This window comes from Thalia democratica, chromosome 3 (genome assembly GCF_965202585.1).
Source record: "Thalia democratica chromosome 3, ktThaDemo2.hap1.1, whole genome shotgun sequence".
In the NCBI taxonomy this organism is placed as follows: Eukaryota; Metazoa; Chordata; class Thaliacea; order Salpida; family Salpidae; genus Thalia; species Thalia democratica.
Genome location: NC_139167.1, coordinates 45,967,217 through 45,985,458, shown reverse-complemented (window position 1 = coordinate 45,985,458; position 18,242 = coordinate 45,967,217). Strand labels below are relative to the sequence as shown.

At 28.1% G+C, this 18,242-nt stretch overlaps 1 protein-coding gene across 1 annotated transcript in view; it reads right to left on the bottom strand.

Moving 5' to 3' along the window:
* Positions 1–18,242, bottom strand: part of LOC145831646 (HEAT repeat-containing protein 4-like) — a 95,384-nt gene that overhangs the window by 10,720 nt on the left and 66,422 nt on the right. The window contains exons 11-14 of the mRNA XM_082938955.1: positions 16,431–16,609; positions 8,449–8,588; positions 6,469–6,658; positions 3,106–3,262 (exon numbers count right to left, since the gene is read on the bottom strand). Of these exons, the coding sequence (XP_082795081.1) occupies positions 3,106–3,262; positions 6,469–6,658; positions 8,449–8,588; positions 16,431–16,609 (666 nt within the window). The remainder of the gene's footprint in view (positions 1–3,105; positions 3,263–6,468; positions 6,659–8,448; positions 8,589–16,430; positions 16,610–18,242) is intronic.

The window sequence follows — 18,242 nt, the reverse complement described above, 5'->3', positions numbered from 1 at the left end:
ACTATTTTGACTTTTGATTCAAAAATGTTTAGTTTTACCTCTTCTCCCCAAACTTCACATATCAATTTCAACATCTCACAAAGTAATTTTTTTTCCACCCCCTGGTTTAAGTTCTGAAACTGTGAATTCTTTTCCCCAAGTTGTGCCTTTGCAAAGCAACTTAACAATATTTCAGCAAAATGGCAGTTCTGGCCTGACGTGAAGTTCTCAAACATATCACAAATTCCTATCAAAATGATTAACCAATTTAGACTAAGGATTTCCAATATTCTTAATGTCATGTTTCAACTGGTAAGTCTTTTGTCAACAGTCAATCCACAGCTTTAAACAAAATCTGGAACTTTTTTGCTCAATACGTTTTTCATGTTGCAGGATAAATTAAATTTATTAAATATAAGTTCAGTAAATACTCATTAGTATATGTTTGGAGAATTAGAAACATTAGTTGCATAAGTTTTAATCACTATAAATATTTATTTTTTGGGTATTTTTTAAAGACCTTTACATGTTAATGTTGGTGAGAGTTCTGGAAACATGGTTTTTTGATGCTTGTTTTGGAATACACTTTTTTTAATTAGAAATTTTAGACAAAATTTTACATTAAAGTGCGTTTTCCTTAAAAGTTTTCACAAAACAAAAAATGTTTAAAAAAAAAAAATCCTTAAGCAACAGTTATAAATTTGAATGTGATTTTGGAAGTTTCTATCTAACTCACATGTTTTGTATTTATAAATGTTGCATTATAATGTGATCAATTGAAAAGAGCTTTTAAAACAATTTTCTGTTTTAATTTTGAACAAATCTATAAATTTTGAACCTGATTTAAACATAATTTTCTTAATTCTTAATAGAACAAAATTATTCTGACTAAAGTGTTCATTTTTATAATTCAAAGATTTTTTAAATTGATTTCTGCAAGTTTACTATTTAATAACTTTTGATTTAAAATGTCTGTTTAGCCTTTGTTTTTGAAAAGCAATATATATTCTGCAACTCTTTAACAATTAAAAGATAATAATGACAAAAAATTTAAAAATGTACATTGAATGCAAACTTCTTCAGCCAGCTTAATTATTTTTCAATGTGAACTCTCATGTAACTTTTTTTTATGGTTAAATTTTTTTGAATATTTGATTTAGACAAAAAATTGTGTCGAGCTGTAACTTTATTTTGTTAATATTAAAAGTTAATGGCTACATATAAAACTCTTAAAAGAGAAAATGTTGGTATGATATTAACGAAAACTGTTGTGAAATTTAATATGGTTTATATTTGTTGTTATAGCTAGTATGGTATTTCTATGCAGAATAAAATAGCTATAGATAAAAAATGCTCATTTTGAAAACTGTTTAGTTGTGCAACTCTGAAATACAAGCTTTTTTTATGCAGCTTTCAAGACATTATGTTTAACTTGCACTTAATTATTTTTTTTAACTATGTTCCAAATAAATGATAGCTTGTAAGGATTTTAAATTTACAAGATTTTTAAAAATTGTTTTTCAAAACATTGTTTAACTGTTTGATAGTAAATTGTAAAGACTTTTTATTTTTTGCACCTTGGAACTTGCTTATTCACATATGTTAATCATCTTGGTCTCAGGAACTTTCAGCAGTGGACTACATTGCTTATGGTTCTCAAGTTCCCAGGTCAACTGAACCCAAAATTGCAACTTTGCTATCACATGGCTCCATCTCCCTTTTAGATGAGAAAATCCTTTGAAATAAGTGTCAGAGGGCACCACAAAAGAAAAAAAAAATCTTTTGAAATAAGATTCAGAGAGCAACACAGTTGAAACAATTCCTGTGAAATAAGTGTCAGAGAGCACCACAGATGAGAAAATTTCTGTGAAATACGTGTCAGAAAAGACCGCCATTGGGAGTAAGATGAAAGGACCAGTTACGGGGCCTGATTCAACTGTGAGCATGTAGCGACGACACTTGAATGCAGTGATAAGAGAGAACGGTTCAGAAGATGACGAGTGCGTGGTGAAGCGGCAGCTGAAGCTGGAGGAAAAAAAAACTTTATAAGACTTAACTAATTCTGATAACTAACTATGTTTTGAAATAATGCTGTATATCAGTTTATCGTAGTAAACTTTTTTGATCTTTCACAAAATTAATGATGTAAAGCAGCACTTGATTAATTTTTTGAATTGACGTGTATTTAAATTTTTTGACTTTAATTTGACAAAACAAACATATGATAGAAACCCCTCGTAAGGGCTTCAGTTGAAGGGCCAAAAGATATAAAATGTCACAAATTCGCCCTTTGTTATTAAATTGTATTTTAGTTTTCGGCAATTTTTGTGTGTTGGCGGTTATTTTTTTAAACATTATTGTGTTGTTGTTTATTCTATGCTGGTTTTGCACATATTTTGTACATATTGTGGTTTCTCATTGCTGTTATCAACTCATCAAAAAGATTAAACTACCTGTAACTCTTGTATTTAATTATATAGAAAATAACTTAGCTCTATACATAAAGTAATCCCTTAGGACAGGCCATTAGGGTTAAATGTCTACTTAGATTGTGAACTTTTAAGATTAATAATTATCTTATTTATTTAATTTTAAATTATATATTGACTAGCCTTAAAGTACAGTCTGTTATTAAATTTATTTACATTTTAAAGAGTTTTCATTAGATTCGAATTTCATGCTATGTTAAACATATCCAAACTATTAGTTTAACTAACATCTTATTATATTTATTTACAAGTAAGTATTTTTTAACAAATTTTAAAATGTTTTTTAATAAACAAAAAATCTCTTGCTATTTTTTTGTGTAAAAAATTGAGACAAATATTTTCAATGGTTTTTTGACTAATTTTTTTTTATCAAATTATAAAAAGCTTTTCAATCGTAACCTAAAAAAGGCATATTACCTGCATAACAATTTATCAAATGATATAATAAAGGTTTCACACAGACTTTAAATATATTTATCTATTTTAAAAAAAAGTTGTTTAAAAAGCAAGAACTGAATAAAAATTAAAATCTTCAAGTATATTAGTCATATGAAAAAGTATACATTTGCAGTTTTTTTTTTTCTAATAATTTGCTTTAAAATAACTATATGCTTTATCTAAGTATAAAAAACCTTACCTTGATATTTTTAGCAACCCTTTCAGCCTTCAAAATTTTTTCAGCTGTATTTTGATATTTGCAACAGTTTTTGACTTCTTGTCTAATTCTTTTAACTATTTCTACATCATCTTCACATTTATTTGTATTGAAACAGTTCAAAAAGAAATCGATTTCTCTATTTTGAATTTATACTTTTTTCCGAACTAATTCATATAATGAAAAAAAGTCTTATTTTAAATAGTGTTTACGATTATTGTTGCAACGAAGTTTATTAAAAAAAAAACTATATATTCATTTTACAACATCAACTTACTACATTTACTTTTTGAATCTAACTAAAACTTAACAAAAATTTAAACTTGTAAGAAAAAAAACAACAGATCCAAACTTATTGACTTAAAAAACTCTTTATAAAACAATGTATACTAAATTAACCAGGGTTACCAAATATTTTTCGCAGATTTACTCTAAGTTTTCAAAGTTCTTACAGGTTTTTAAAATTATACGTTTTAGGATCGATTTTTAGTTTAAAATCCAGTTTTAAAATTAAAACGACATTGAATAAAATCTTAAAGTTTCTTTAAATGTGTTTTTTAGGTATACTAACATTTCCCACCCGCGCTCAATTCCCACCCGGATCAAATCCCACCCGATCATTTCCCTCACGTTCAATTCTCATCCAGGTAAATTATCACTCGAATGAATTCTCATTCGACTCAATCCAGTTCATAAATATTTCAAATAAAGTAATTATCAACTTTTATATATGTTATACGGTAAGTTCAGATCAATAGTTTTATGCATAAATTCTAATCCGTTTAATTTTTGTACATGTAAAGTTTAGAAGAAAGATTGATTTTAAGTTTCAGTCAAATTCAGTTCTTTTTAAGTTTAAAATTTCATATTACCTCATATATTTCGACCAAAATTGTTTTCTTTAATAACGTTTAACAATTAATTATTTTTTATAATATCTTTTAATGTGAGAAATTATTAATTTAACAAATTTTTATTGCTTTCATTTTCAATAAGCTGTACCTAAGTGCAGGGGCGTGTATAGACTGGTTACCTGCAGCCTGTGCGACCATGAAAAAAGACGAAAAAGAAAGTTTCGTTTATTAACTAAAAAAGTCGTTTATTCATAAACTTTTACTTGTTTCGCTTGTGCTTTCTTTCCAAAATTGTAAATGATAAATCAATGAGTATTAAAAATGCTTTAACAACCGAGTGCAATAAAAAATGCAAACATGTTATTTTATCGTAAAAAAAGGTTTGTTTTTGTGATATTCGCTAATAAGAAAAGGCTTTATTTTCTTTTCATTGTGTCATAAACGACTTATAACTTTTGAAACTTTGTTTGTTGAGAAGACTTTTCATTAACTTATGCGTTATTTAAAACTATATATTGCAACTTTACTTCTAACTACATATTTACTAAAGTTATACATGCTAGTTCAAGCAATCCAACTGAAGCGATAGCAATCATTAGGTATTTTATTAATACCTACATTGGTAGCAATGGTGTTGACGCTCAACCACCATTGTTTCCTATTACCTTTTGGAATGTCAATGAAAGCACGCTTTCAAACTGCTTTCGGACTAACAATTGTGTGGAGGGTTGGCACAGAAGGTTCAAAGCTGGCATGCAGTGTGCCAAACCTGGAGTGTTTAAATGTATTGCTAAATTAATGAAAGAGCAAAAAGTCAAAGCAATCAAATCGAAAGGTTGAACTCGGGTGAACCTCATAAAAAGAAACAGACGAAATACAAAAACCTAGAAGAAAGATTAAAATCGATTGTAACCGGGCGCAATCAAAGAATCCCTCAGAGGTATTGCACATAACCTTAATTAATTATCATCTGTATTAGTTTTCGTTTATTTTTCGTCTTAAATTCTTTTTTTTACAAAGTTGTTTGATAATTATCTTAGTTATCAATATATAGTATTTTTTTTGTTTTTATTAATGTTGAATTTTAGTTGTATTAAAATGTAAAACTTTGTAAAAAAATATTTGATCGTTAATGCTATGATCAAGTTGAATCAATTTTTATAAGAGGCATTTAAGCCCATAACTTCAACTTATTAGTATCTGTATAAGTTTTTGTCCGTTCAGAAATTCTTTTGTTTACAAAGTTTATTGATAATTTGTCTGTTTATTAATATATATCCAATTTTGCATCTCTCCATTTTCAATAATGTTGATATTTTAGTTATTTTAAAAATGTAAAACACAAAATTAAAAAAAAATTCTAAGTTCTTTAGTGGGATTGATTCAGTTGAATAAATTTTTATATAAGGCATTTAAGCCAATAACTTAAATATTGTAGTATCTGTGTCAGTTTTCGTTTTTGTTCGTTACTATTTTTTTTTATTTCTGAAATTGGTTAATAATATTTATAATTATAAATCTTTGGTTAATTCTCGTACTACATTCAAAATGAAGATAAATTTATTGAAAGTGCTTTTAACATACAAATTTAAAATACAAATTTTCTTGATTTATAATTATTATTGGTTTGATAATATAGTGGGAATTGATTCGGGTGGGAAATGATCGGGTGGGATTTGATTTGGGTGGGATTTGATCGGGTGGGACTTGATTCGGGTGGGATTTGATTCTGGTAGGATTTGATTCGGGTGGGAATTGTGCGGGTGGGAAATGATCGGGTGGGAATTGTGCGGGTGGGAAATGATCGGGTTGGATTTGATTCGGGTGGGATTTGATCGGGTGGAATTTGATTCGGGTGGGATTTGATTTGGATGGGAAATGATCGGGTTGGATTTGATTCGGGTGGGATTTGATCGGGTGGAACTTGATTCGGTTGGGAATTGTGCGGGTGGGAAATGATCGGGTGGGATTTGATTCGGGTGGAATTGTGCGCGGGTGTCCCGTTAAAAAAAAAATATCTATACGATTGATTTTTTGTGTCAAATCGAAATTTTACTACTTAACATGTAAAATTTGTTTAAAATTCAAAGTTCTTTTCAAAATTTATCAAATTCCAGGTTTTTTGGCAATCCTGATTAACAAACCACGTTAATGAGATCCTCAGTTATAATAAACATCTTACTTTATCCAAGGAGTAAACATTGTTTTTTAAATAAACTTGCGAATAAATAAATTTGTAATTATTCTCCTTGGATGCAAGGTTGAGACCTTTGATTGTTATTCTTTAACTAAATTTAAATTACACAAAATCAATAAATCGTCTATTTATAAAGAATTTTTTTTATATAGTTTAGATCAGCTTTAATAAACTTTGAAGAAAACTTTAATTTGTTTTCTAGTTATGAATGAAAATATGGCTAGTTACAAATTTGGTTAAAAGAGAGTAAGAGTAAAACAGCTTATTAAAATAAAAATTAATTTAAAAACTGACTCCTTCACCATTTGATTTTCTTCTACAATAAGTCGATTTCGTAAAACTCTTACAACCTCATCGGAATTGCACTTTAGTGAAAGTAATGTGTGAACTGCTTCTAAGCGAACGGCAGCATGTTCATCGAACTGTGATGACCACAATATACTTTTAATGACGTTTTCTGTTGTCTGTCCAATATTGCAAATGGCTGTTAAGATTAAGTATCATTAAATCCTTATTAAAACTACTAACAAACCATAAAAATCAACGATGTACAATTTGATTTAACTAAACAGCTAATAATCGTAAAAAAATGTATGTGGTACAGTGGACCAGAATCGCTGATAACTAGTTATAGGCTTTTATAACCTAAATAACTTATGTAAATATACCTTAATCTTATTTAATATGGAATTTATAACATATTTCAAGTATTAAAAAATTATTCCAGAACTTTAGACAGAAGTTTTTAATTTTTATGGCTACTAAAGCTAAAAAAGGTGTATCAAGAAAAATTAAAACTTTTAGTTAAAAATATAAAGTATTAATTGTTTTGCTAACTAATCGACAAAATGTTTTCTTTTGGTTGTACAAAAGATTTGTGCCATTTGAAACTCTGTGTACCTAAGTGTGATATAATTTATTGATTATTTTTAAAAAAACATTATGTCATGGTTAAGACTAACAACAAATGAACCATAAAAAATTGTAACAAAACATTTTAAAACTATCAAAGAAAATATGTTTAATAACGTATAATTTTATAATTATTATTTCAATCAAACATAAAATATTTACTAAAAACTGAATTATTGTGTACTTTTTACTTTAAAGATGACAATCAAAGTTCTCAACTTAAATATAAGGAAAATGGTCAACTATAAATTTTATTAACAACACAATGTTTCACTCGCTTGAAACTAGTCAGACGAGATCATCAGTTGAATAAAATCTTATTCAAATAGAAATTGTATTTTGAAATATAGTAAATATCAAAAAAATAAAAATATCATTAATTGATTTTCCTCAAAATTATCCTCAAACGCTTGATTTTTAGAAATATAATCTACTACCAAGGTTTTAAAAATTATATACATATTACCTATGAAGGATAATACGTTAACTATTTTATATATACTGGGCCGCAAAAACAGTGAAAAAATAAGTTGTTTTAATTCTATAATTTTTTTATAGTTAGTTTTTGATTATTTTATTTCCAACTTCTATTTAAACTTACAAACAAAGTTTTAAAATACTTTTGGTAAATTATAAAAAAAAATTGAACTTCTTTCATAAAAAAAATAATTTTATAGGTTTTTTCTTTGACCTTTTATTCTAAACTTTAATAGATATAAAAAGTTGACCATTCTAAACTCCATTCATAAAAAAACCTTCCAATTCTTCTTGCGGAAACTGGCATAACTTTTGTTATGGAATTTAAAAAATTGGTCTGAAGCTTTAAATGCGCTAGGATCTTGGCTTTTTATGTACTAGTTTTTGAAGAAAACTTCAGTAAAAAATCTTTTGTATGTCGAGTTGCTGGTCCATTTTGCAGGGTTGCCATTGGATTTTCGACTTTTTTCCAGGTGTTTTGAATTTCTTGGTTTTTAAAAGTAAAAACTTCTTGTCCTTTTTTAGTATAAAATTAAATTTAAGGTCAAAAACTGACATATATAGAATGAAAATGTAAAAAAGATACCGTAATGTTACTTAAACTGTGTTTTATAATAAATAGAATTCTAAATAATACAGAAAAGTGTTATTTTACATCATAGATATCTAGTCTAAATTTTATTTTTTTACATGCAAAAATTGTTTAAAGTTTCAGTTTTTTTTTGCCTAAATTGTAAAACTCTAATTTTTTCAAGGATTCCAGGTTTTATGGCAACCCTGTATGTATATATGATTGTAAAAAGAATTTTCTTTGCTAAACTACAACAGTTGACTTGTACAATAATATTCAAAAAAAACTTTATTTTTTTTAAATTTAATTAAAACCTTTTATTGCATGAGCTTTCACTTTCCATGAAAAGTCATATGTAAGAAGATTTGAAAGTTCGTGAATAACCTTGTCATCTTTTATTTTTAACTTGGCTGCTGTCTGACAAGCTTCTATCCTTACCGACTGATAATCTGATCTGTATAAAGTCGAAATATATTTTGCAAAATGTTTTATTTAGTTAATGATTCAAAAAGTACAAAATATTTTTGAAAAGGGTAGAAAATAGTTTTTATTGTTCAATACTTATCTAATTATACTTTAAAAGTTTGTTTCATCAACAAGAATCACAAAAATAAGGTACTTTAAGAAATTAGAACAACGTTTTTTCTAATGGGGTATTTAAATAAAACAGTTTAAACTAATTACATATACACATTTCAGAAAAAAAGCTCAACACTGCAAACTCATGAAAAATTGTGTGTTTGAGTATTAGTATATATATATATATATTAAAGATTTTATAAAAAGTTCTGGTCGATAGTGCTCGACAAATTGAATTGGAGCGAAATATTTATTTATATAAAAACAAAAGTTTAGACAGCTGTTTCGTACATGAAATATAAAACTTCATATACCCCTCAGTAAGCTAAAGTTTATTACAGTTGTAAACAGAAATTTAGATTTTGAAATTTTTTATAATAATTATGAAGTAGTAGTACAGTTTATTTTACGTTTAGCTGAATTTGAAAAATACGCTGTGCTTGTTAACGTATGCATTTTAAAAAGTTTGCAAAAGGTTGTATTATAAAAATGTTTTAAGCTTTTAGAAAGATGTTTTAAACTGTTAAAAAAATGTTTTATACTACTCGTGTTTGCGGCATAAATTTTACTTTTTTTTAATATTTAGTTAGTTTTTAATTTTGCTAAAAAAAGTGTTTTTGGTAATGGATGCATATGTTTTGTCTTTCGCTTTTCTTGTTTAGTGTTATGTTCTTATCTGATTTATTGATTTCTCTTACTTCTAAGTTACAAAGTTTACAGCCAAATTTAGTGTTGAATTTTGATTTTGTTTTGTTTAATATTTCCCATTTAATTTTGTTGTTTGTATTGTTATCTTTTAAGTTTCATATTTAGTTCGCTAGTTTCGTTGTATGTCTTTTTTAATATTGTTGAATGATGATTTGTGGTTTCTGTATCTTTGTTGCTAACTTTATCTTAAAACTACTATGTTTATATCAAACTAAAATAAAAAATTATTTAAACAAAATATAATTATTGAGTAAACTGTTTGTGTTCGCTGATAAGTCAATAATCTATATAGAGTAGTGATGTACCGGACCCGGAATTTTTTTTTCAAATTAGGATCCGACCAGACCCGGATCCGGACTTTTTTTTCAAACTAGAATCCGGCCTGAACCGGATCCGGATTTAAAAAAAATTAGAATCCGGCCGGAACCGGATCCGGATTTTTTTTTCAAATTAAGATCCGGCCGGATCCGGAACCGGATATTTTTTTCAAATTAAAATCTGGCCGGATCCGGAACCGGATTCTTAATACTTTAAGCTATTTGTAATGTAAATAGTATAAAAACTACTATGTACGATAATGCAATTTTATATAACTAACTACTAACTAAGTATAATTGTGTGAAGTTTATCTTTTATGTGTTATATCTAACTCTATACTTATGAATTTTAAAAAATTAAAGTTAAAAAAAATTTAGACTAAAAGTATTAATGTGCTGCTGAAATAATTAAATAATAATAAAGTTTATGATATGTTATTAAGGTCTAGTTAAGATTAACAGTTAAAAATAGTAGCTGGTATGTTTGCAAATTTTCTGAACAATATATACATTTAAATTTTATAAAAATTGAAAGAACAAAAGAAAAACTTGAAATTGAAAAAACAGTAAAAAAAACTTCAAATTGAAAGAACAATAAAAAACACTATAATATCTTTTTTGCTAAACTTATAAACTTTCCATGACTTTTGGCAACCAGAATATGACCTATTTTTAGCTAATATCAGGGTTGCCACTCTTTGATTCAAAAAAACTAACCTGAGTGATTATAAACTTTTCTGAGTCAGAATGAGGTTTTGGAAAACCAAAAAATTAATTACTTTAAGCTAATAATCAGTAGAAGAGCTAGCTACAAGGTTGAACATTTTATGTAATGTTTACAATTAAGGCTATAGGGCGGTTAAACACTTTTTTTACAAGTTGATCTTATTCAATAGAATATTATCTTAGCTACCAGATGCTTTTTATAGCTTTACAAAGTTCTAAGTAGTTTTTAAGATATAAGCGGTCAAAGTCGGAGAGTTCCATAGGGACCTAATGGAAGGCGCAAGCTAAAAACGCGGAAATATCCATTTCACTAAAAATATATTTCCTCCTAGGTTTTTTAAGCTAGGTACCTCAAATTTTCAAAAAAATTTTCCTTACACAGTTTAAAAGCTTTTGAGTGTTGGAATTTTAAATAATTGAAATTTAAAAATTTAAGGTCTAAAATAAAAAAAAAACACTTTTTTTTGAAAAAAGGGGACTTTTTCTCAAAATAAAAAAAAATTCCTACACTCAAATGATTTGAAATTTAGTAAAGAGTAAACTGTGAAAATTTGAATAAGATTGCTTAAAAACTGGAGGAGGAGATAGATTTTTAAAGAAATGGTTTTTTTTCGCCTTTTTAGTTTGTACCTTCTATAAGGAAGCTATTGAGCTGGCCGGCTTTGACCCCTTTTATCTCGAAAACTACTTTGAATTTTGTTAAGCTGTAAAAAGTATCTGGTAGCTAAGATTGAAATCTATCAAATAAGATCAACTTGTAAAAATCAAGGTGGACCCCCCCTATAGCCTTACCAATCTAAAATCAATTAAAATCAAGTTCTTGAACAAGACTAACCAGAAAATCACAAAATATTGAAAACTGGATCATCTCAAACTCATTCAAAATCTAAAAGAAAACTAGCCTGAGTTTTTCAAAAAATCTTAAAACTAGGCTTAGTTTTTATAAAAAACTAAACTAGCCTGAGGCAGCCTTAGATTTTCAAAAATTCCCAAAAATTTTCAAACTAGCAGGGTTCAAGAACTTGATTTTAGTCAAAAAAAAACTAGCTAGAGTAAGTATAAACTAGCCTGAGTCTAAAATTACTTTAATCTAATAATCAGTAGAACAGCTAGCCATAAGGTTGACAGTTTGGTAGTAAATTTTTAATTTTACAACATAGGTAAAGAGTTGCATTTTTGAAATGTTTGTTTCATAGTTAAAATTTAAATAAGTGTAAATTAGTCACGTGTACAAAATGAGTCAATCACGGTAGGTGTTTAATTTTCGAACGTATTTTCTGACGAAAATGACTCTTTTTAGTTTACACAGGGTTTAATTTTGAAAAAATACTTTTCTGTATGCTCTTTTTTACTAGCTAGATCCGAAACTTTTTTTTTTAAATTAGGGTCCGGCCGGACCCGGGATTTTTTTTTTCAAATTAGAATCCGGCCGGACCCAGACTTTTTTTTTTAACTTAGAATCGGCCGGAATCGGATCCGGACTTTTTTTTAAATTAGAATCCGGCCGAAACCTGATCCGGATTTTTTTTTCATATCAAGATCCGGCCGGATCCGGACCCAGATAGTGAGTCCGGTACATCACTAATATAGAGTAGATATATACGAAAAAACCTTAAATAAAAAATTATGCGCTGATTATAAAATATCGAACAATAACATTATAAACAAAATCAATAACGTAACATAAAAACTAGCTTAAACACACAGCGTAGATAGCAAAATTCCAGAACTTCGAGAAAACTAAGCGTTCATAACCATAAAAGACCACAAGGACAACTTCCTTAATAAAATCGAATACCAACTTATAAACCCAACTCAACCACCAATCACTAAATAGTCAATAAACTTCATAGATAAACTCATCTAAACAATTAGAAAGAAGTTTACATCAAATCGATGGGAAAAAATGGATGAAGTTCTAAAATTCAAAAAATATCAAAAACTACAGATTTATAAAACTTGATATTACAAAATATAAGTAATTATATAAGTACAAACAAAATTATTTTAATTAAAGCATCATAATTCGTTAAAAACTATTACCCTATAACAGAAAAAGATAAAAATCTAATAATTATCTCTTGTAGTTTCGATAATAGTGTTTCTTATTCATTTGAAATAAAAAAATGGTAAAGCAAGGGTGCGTACTTGCTTCAACTCTTTTCGGAATCTTCTTTCCAATGTTGTTAAATCACGCTTTTTCATCGTCAACTATAGGATTTAAGCTCCATAAAAGTTTTACAAAACAGTCTTTACTCGTGCCGTTTCGTTTTATTTACTCATTACAAAAACATTAAAATGAAAGAATTTAAAAGTTTTATGTGACGTCACAATTCGTGATGAGAAAAGAAAAAAAAGGTACTTGAAATATGTTGACAGAATGAGTTTTAAATTGTCTTGAAGTCGCACGGCAAAAGAAGACGCATGCTGACACGGAAGACGATAGGATACTGCGAAGTGTATAAAGCACAGTCAAGAAAGACTATTTTGTGTTTGAATGAGAGTAGAAAACTTTATCGTCGAGTCTATTTTCTGTCCATGTCAATAACATGTTTAGTACTTAGTTATCGTGCTTACGAGACTCTTTTCTGCAGTTTTTGGTAACATTTAATCTTTTTTTTTCTTTCACTTATTTCACATTATGTTTATTCATTTTTGTATATAAATCACATTGCATTAGTAATTAGTTTGATAATAATAATTTCGTATAAAGAACTAGTATATTAGATTTATCTGACCTTCCATCTAAACCAGGGTTTCCTAAAGTGGGCGATATCGACCCCCTAGGGGCAAATTTTAGTAAAGGGGCAAAAGGGGGGCGATTTTATAATTTTGTGCAGTCATAAAATTTTTACTTTCTATATTGTTATTTACTTATTTTAGCTTACCATTAAATATTTGACCCTAAGGTAAAACTTTAACAAAAAAGTCCATTTTGTTTATGTAAAGTATAGATTTGATTCTTAACATGTAGATAAAAATGTAGAGTTTTTCAGAAAACGTCGAGATGAGAAAACAAAACAGTGTAAAACCACTAACATGTTCAAGAAATCTACACAAAGTATTGAATATGGACAATTAGCTTCTTATTATCTGTCTCTCATAGTTGCTAAACAAGGACTGCCTCACACCATTGGAGATAAAACGTTTATTCCTGTCTTAAAAACAGCTCTGGAAAAAGTCAATCATCATAAAAACACCAGTAATGTTTTACGCTCTCTTCCTTTAAGCAACAGCAATGTGTAAAGTCGTATAGATGAAATGTCAGAATGTGTTGAACGAAAGTCAGTTCGAATGATCGGCAATAATATTTTCGATGCAGGTTGACTAGTCCACTTTAACGACAAATAAATGTCTTTTTCTTGTTTGCGTGCGTTTGATAGTTGGTGATTCCAACTAATGGAAACGCATAGCACAGGAAGGTTTGTGTTTGAAAAATAATAAAATATTTGAAGTAAATAAAATACCTTCAAAACATCTTAAAGAAATTGCAACAGATGGTGCTCCGTCTATAATAGGAAAGTATCGTGAATTAATCACATATTACAAATAGTTAACCCTGATATATTTACTATTCATTGCGATATACATCGCCAACATTTAGTTGCAAAAAAATTGAGCGTCCGTTTAAATGAATCCTTAAACTTTGTGGTAAAAGCTGTAAACAAAATAAAAAGGCATGCTTTACAAAGTTGTCTGTTTAAACAGTTGTGCAGTGACAATGATGAGGTTTTTGATAAGTTGATAATGTATACAGAAGTGAAATGGTTATCAAACTATGTGATCTTTTCTTTGTTAATGATCCTGCTTTTGTAGCTCATTCCACCCAGAATTTTCAAACATTATTCCGTCAGTTTTCATCAGAAATTTTGGATTCTATCTTAAAATTAGCCTTATAAAACCTTAAGTCCTAAGCCACAAAACAGATAGTCTACTATCAATCAAGATCAACGACAAGAATATCGAAAGTGTAAAATATTTCGAATACATTGGCTCAAATGTTTCCGCACCTTTGAACACAAAAATCAATTGTAGAATTTGTAAGTTGTCAGACGCGTTTGCTATTCTGACTGAAAGAGTTTGTAATAACCGAAGTTAAGCATTTGCACAAAGACTAACGTTTATTGTATGTAGTACTCTTCTATACGGTAGCGAAATGTGTACGTCGTTCAGCATGCAGGAAACAAAGAACACCTTCCACCTAAATTCCACCGTTGTATATTTAAAATTGATTAGCAACAAAACATCACCAACGAGGATATGTTGCGAAGTACTGGTGTGACCCTACCATGTACTTTACCCTTAGCCAGCGCATGCTTCGCTAGCTTAATTATGTTCTATGAATGGACAATAAGCAAATTTTCAAAACTCTGCTGCGTAGCGATTTGGTCGTTGGTAAACGCAGCCACGGTATTCCAACATTACGTTTAAAGGACGTCTGCAAGCGCGACCTAAAGAGCTTGGTCATCAGCAATGATAAATGGGAGCAGCTCGCTAAAGAATGCGACAGATAATGATTTATTATACACAAAAGACTGAAATATAGGTAACAAAAAAACTTTAAGAAACTGAAGCAGACCAAGAAATGAAAAATTAAAAGAAATGTGTATTTTATTTTTAGATTTTTTATATTAAATATTATTTTCTATTTTTATGTTATGTATATTGTACATAATCAATTTTTTTAAAGCATACTACGCATGACAGGCTTTTGATGATAGTAGGCCTATCATTGTTTTATAATCTATAAATCAAGCTTGATAAAGTACCTTTAAAAAAATGTTGCTTTTTTGATACAATAGTATAAAACTAATTTGCAGACTAGATGTTTTGTAAACGTTGGTAAAAATTGATGAAGTTTTTTTATAAATTAGTTAAACATTACGAAAATAAAAATACAAGCTGTTCGAATTTACGGCTTGGCTTTGTGTTAAATTTTAAGGTTTTATGAGTAAAATTAAAAAAACATTTGGGAGTGGATGCTTATGTTTTATTCTTTCCAACTTTTATTAAATTATTTGAATTTGTCTAATTTCTATATTTCTTTTTATTCCAGTGTGCATAATATACGGGCATAACGGGAATATAACTTCAAAGTAAACTAATCTCCTTTTCTGCTTTTATTCTTTGTTATGATTTTTTTATCATTGACTAAACTGTGTTTGTGATTGGGTTTTAGAATGCTTTTTAGACGTTGTTGAAGGGGTCTTCGTTATTTGAAAGTTTTATGAGTCTTCGATCAATTGTTAAGGGTAGTTGTTTTAATATTTATTTTGAATGCTTAAAAATAATTTTCACGTAAAATATTAAGGAGTTTAGCTTATTGTAGAGTTAATAGTTTGAATTTAAAATATTAAATGTTACATCTAAAATATCTTTTTAGATTAGTCCAGATTCTTGTGCAATACAAAACAATGTTCTTTGTATAGTTTAAATGATTTCTCGTGGTATTTACGGAAAATCACGGTGATTTACTTCTAAAAAGTCCTAGACCATCATTCCTAAAAAAACCAAATTTGTTGTTGTTAAAGATATTGGTACTATGTAAAATATATACTACTTTTATGTAGAAATTAAAACTAGTATCCGATAAAAAAAAAACAAAAAAGAAGAGAAAACGAGACATAATACACTTTAATCTCTCTTTCAACCTAAACATCTCAACAAAATTTGGCAAACTATTCTAAAAAATATTAATTTTTTTTTGGACAAAAACTATCTATACAAGATAATACTGTCACAAATATAATAATCTGAAACTAAGATTATTTTTACTTTGTAACAATAGCTTGTTTATTCATAAACAAAGCAATTAATAAAATTAATTATTGTTTTTATCAAATTAGACTTAGTAAATCTTTGTACTACCTTTTAAATTTGTACTTTGCTTTAAATATTGAATAAATTGAGACATTTAAAAATTATAAAAAGTAAGAATAAAATTGACCAATAAAACCCTTACTTACGTAAAACATTTAATAAAACTGTTGTGAAGACTAGCGGTCATTATGCCAATATGTGCTACTGTTCGCAATCCCTCGACCATATCTCTGTCTGTACCTTTTGTTATTTTATCTCTTAAATCATAATGAATTGCTCTTCCATGTCCTGTTCTTCCGAGTGCTTGAGCTGCAGCTTGACGTACCTAGGATTTGTATCTAGTTATAAATGTAATACACTGTAATATATTAACTAAAGGGTATAAACCGGTTTAGGACTTTTTAAAACTAGTTATTTCATTTTTAAACCACCGTTTATAATAAACAATTTGTATGATGTAAGATATCAAATTTGAAGAATTGAAAAGATTCACTATAAAAAAAAAACCGAATCGACGAAAACACTACATTATAAAGCTCCTGAAAACACAAGGATATTAATAATATTTTAAATTTCATACAGATATAAGTTCCAATAAGTTAGTCAAAATAACTTTATCATCAGCACTGTTTCTTGATGATTAATTTTCTGATGGTTTATGATTTCTACTATGATTCGTGACAGAATAACTAGTTCCAGTTGTTGGGTGGTTTCAGGATAACTATGTAGTCAAGTAAAAGATTATAAACTTCATTTTTGGTCCTTCAATAAAATATATGAAAAAAGTCAGATTGTTTTGTTACTTATCAATTAAACAACAATCTTGACATTTCAAATGTCCAGACCATCTTTGTTTACATGTAAAATTAAAAGCGTAAATGGTATCTAACATGTTATCTCAAGTAAAACAATCAAACCGTTAAACATTTCGAAGAAAGTGAAAAGTTTTATTTTCTTTATTAAGTCAATTATAAACTTGAACATTTAAATCCGACTATTTAGAACTATTCCTAAGAGTGACGCCATGTGCAGAATTTATACCTACCCTTTAACTTAATTGTCATTGTCATAAAATCAAACAAATCGAAATAGATTTGCATGAATGAGTTCAATATAATCTTGTTTAAGAAAAGTAAAGCAAAGTTCTTTTTAAACATGAACTGCCTGCGGCTATACTTATCCGCTCTGGGAAACACATAAGCTGTCACCAGAGCATCTGAAAGAATGTAATATCAATGATACTCCTGTCAAAATAGTCCAAGCAGCTGGAAATACCTAGCTTAACAGAATAACTGCTATGTTAAATTTAAATCCTGTAAGTAGAAAATACTGCCAATTTAGACTTAATGAATATTGTAAAGATTCTAAGAGTTACTTGGAAGACTTAAAAGCCTGGAATTATCAATCAAAGATACAAACTGCATAGTAAACACTGTTGACGTTGTTAATTTGTATACATTACTTCATTTGAAGTGAGTTTTATTGAAAACGCATTAGAAGAGTCCGTAACACTGTGCACTTATTACAATAATAGTATGATCAAATGTATTGTCAAACTATGTAAGATGGCGATACACAATAACCTCATACAATTCAGAGAATGCTACTTCAAACAAGTATAATTACAGGGGAGAACAATTCAGTGGCAATTGCTAATATTGCATTGCATTTTATCATGTTAAGAGTAAAGAATACAAATAAAGTATTTCTAATTAAAAGATTCATTGATGACATTGTATTTATATCAGAAAGCAAAGAAATTGCCTATGAGATAATCAAAAATTTAAAAGACACATTTGAAAAACATAATCTTAAAATAACATCAAGTATAATGTCTGAAGATAATAAAACAATTCCCTTCTTAGATGTAGAACATGTTTTTAAGAATGATAGTGAAACAAATCTTTTAAAACAAAAAACTTTATAAAAGAGACTGCAAAAAACGCAACTTTTCTATA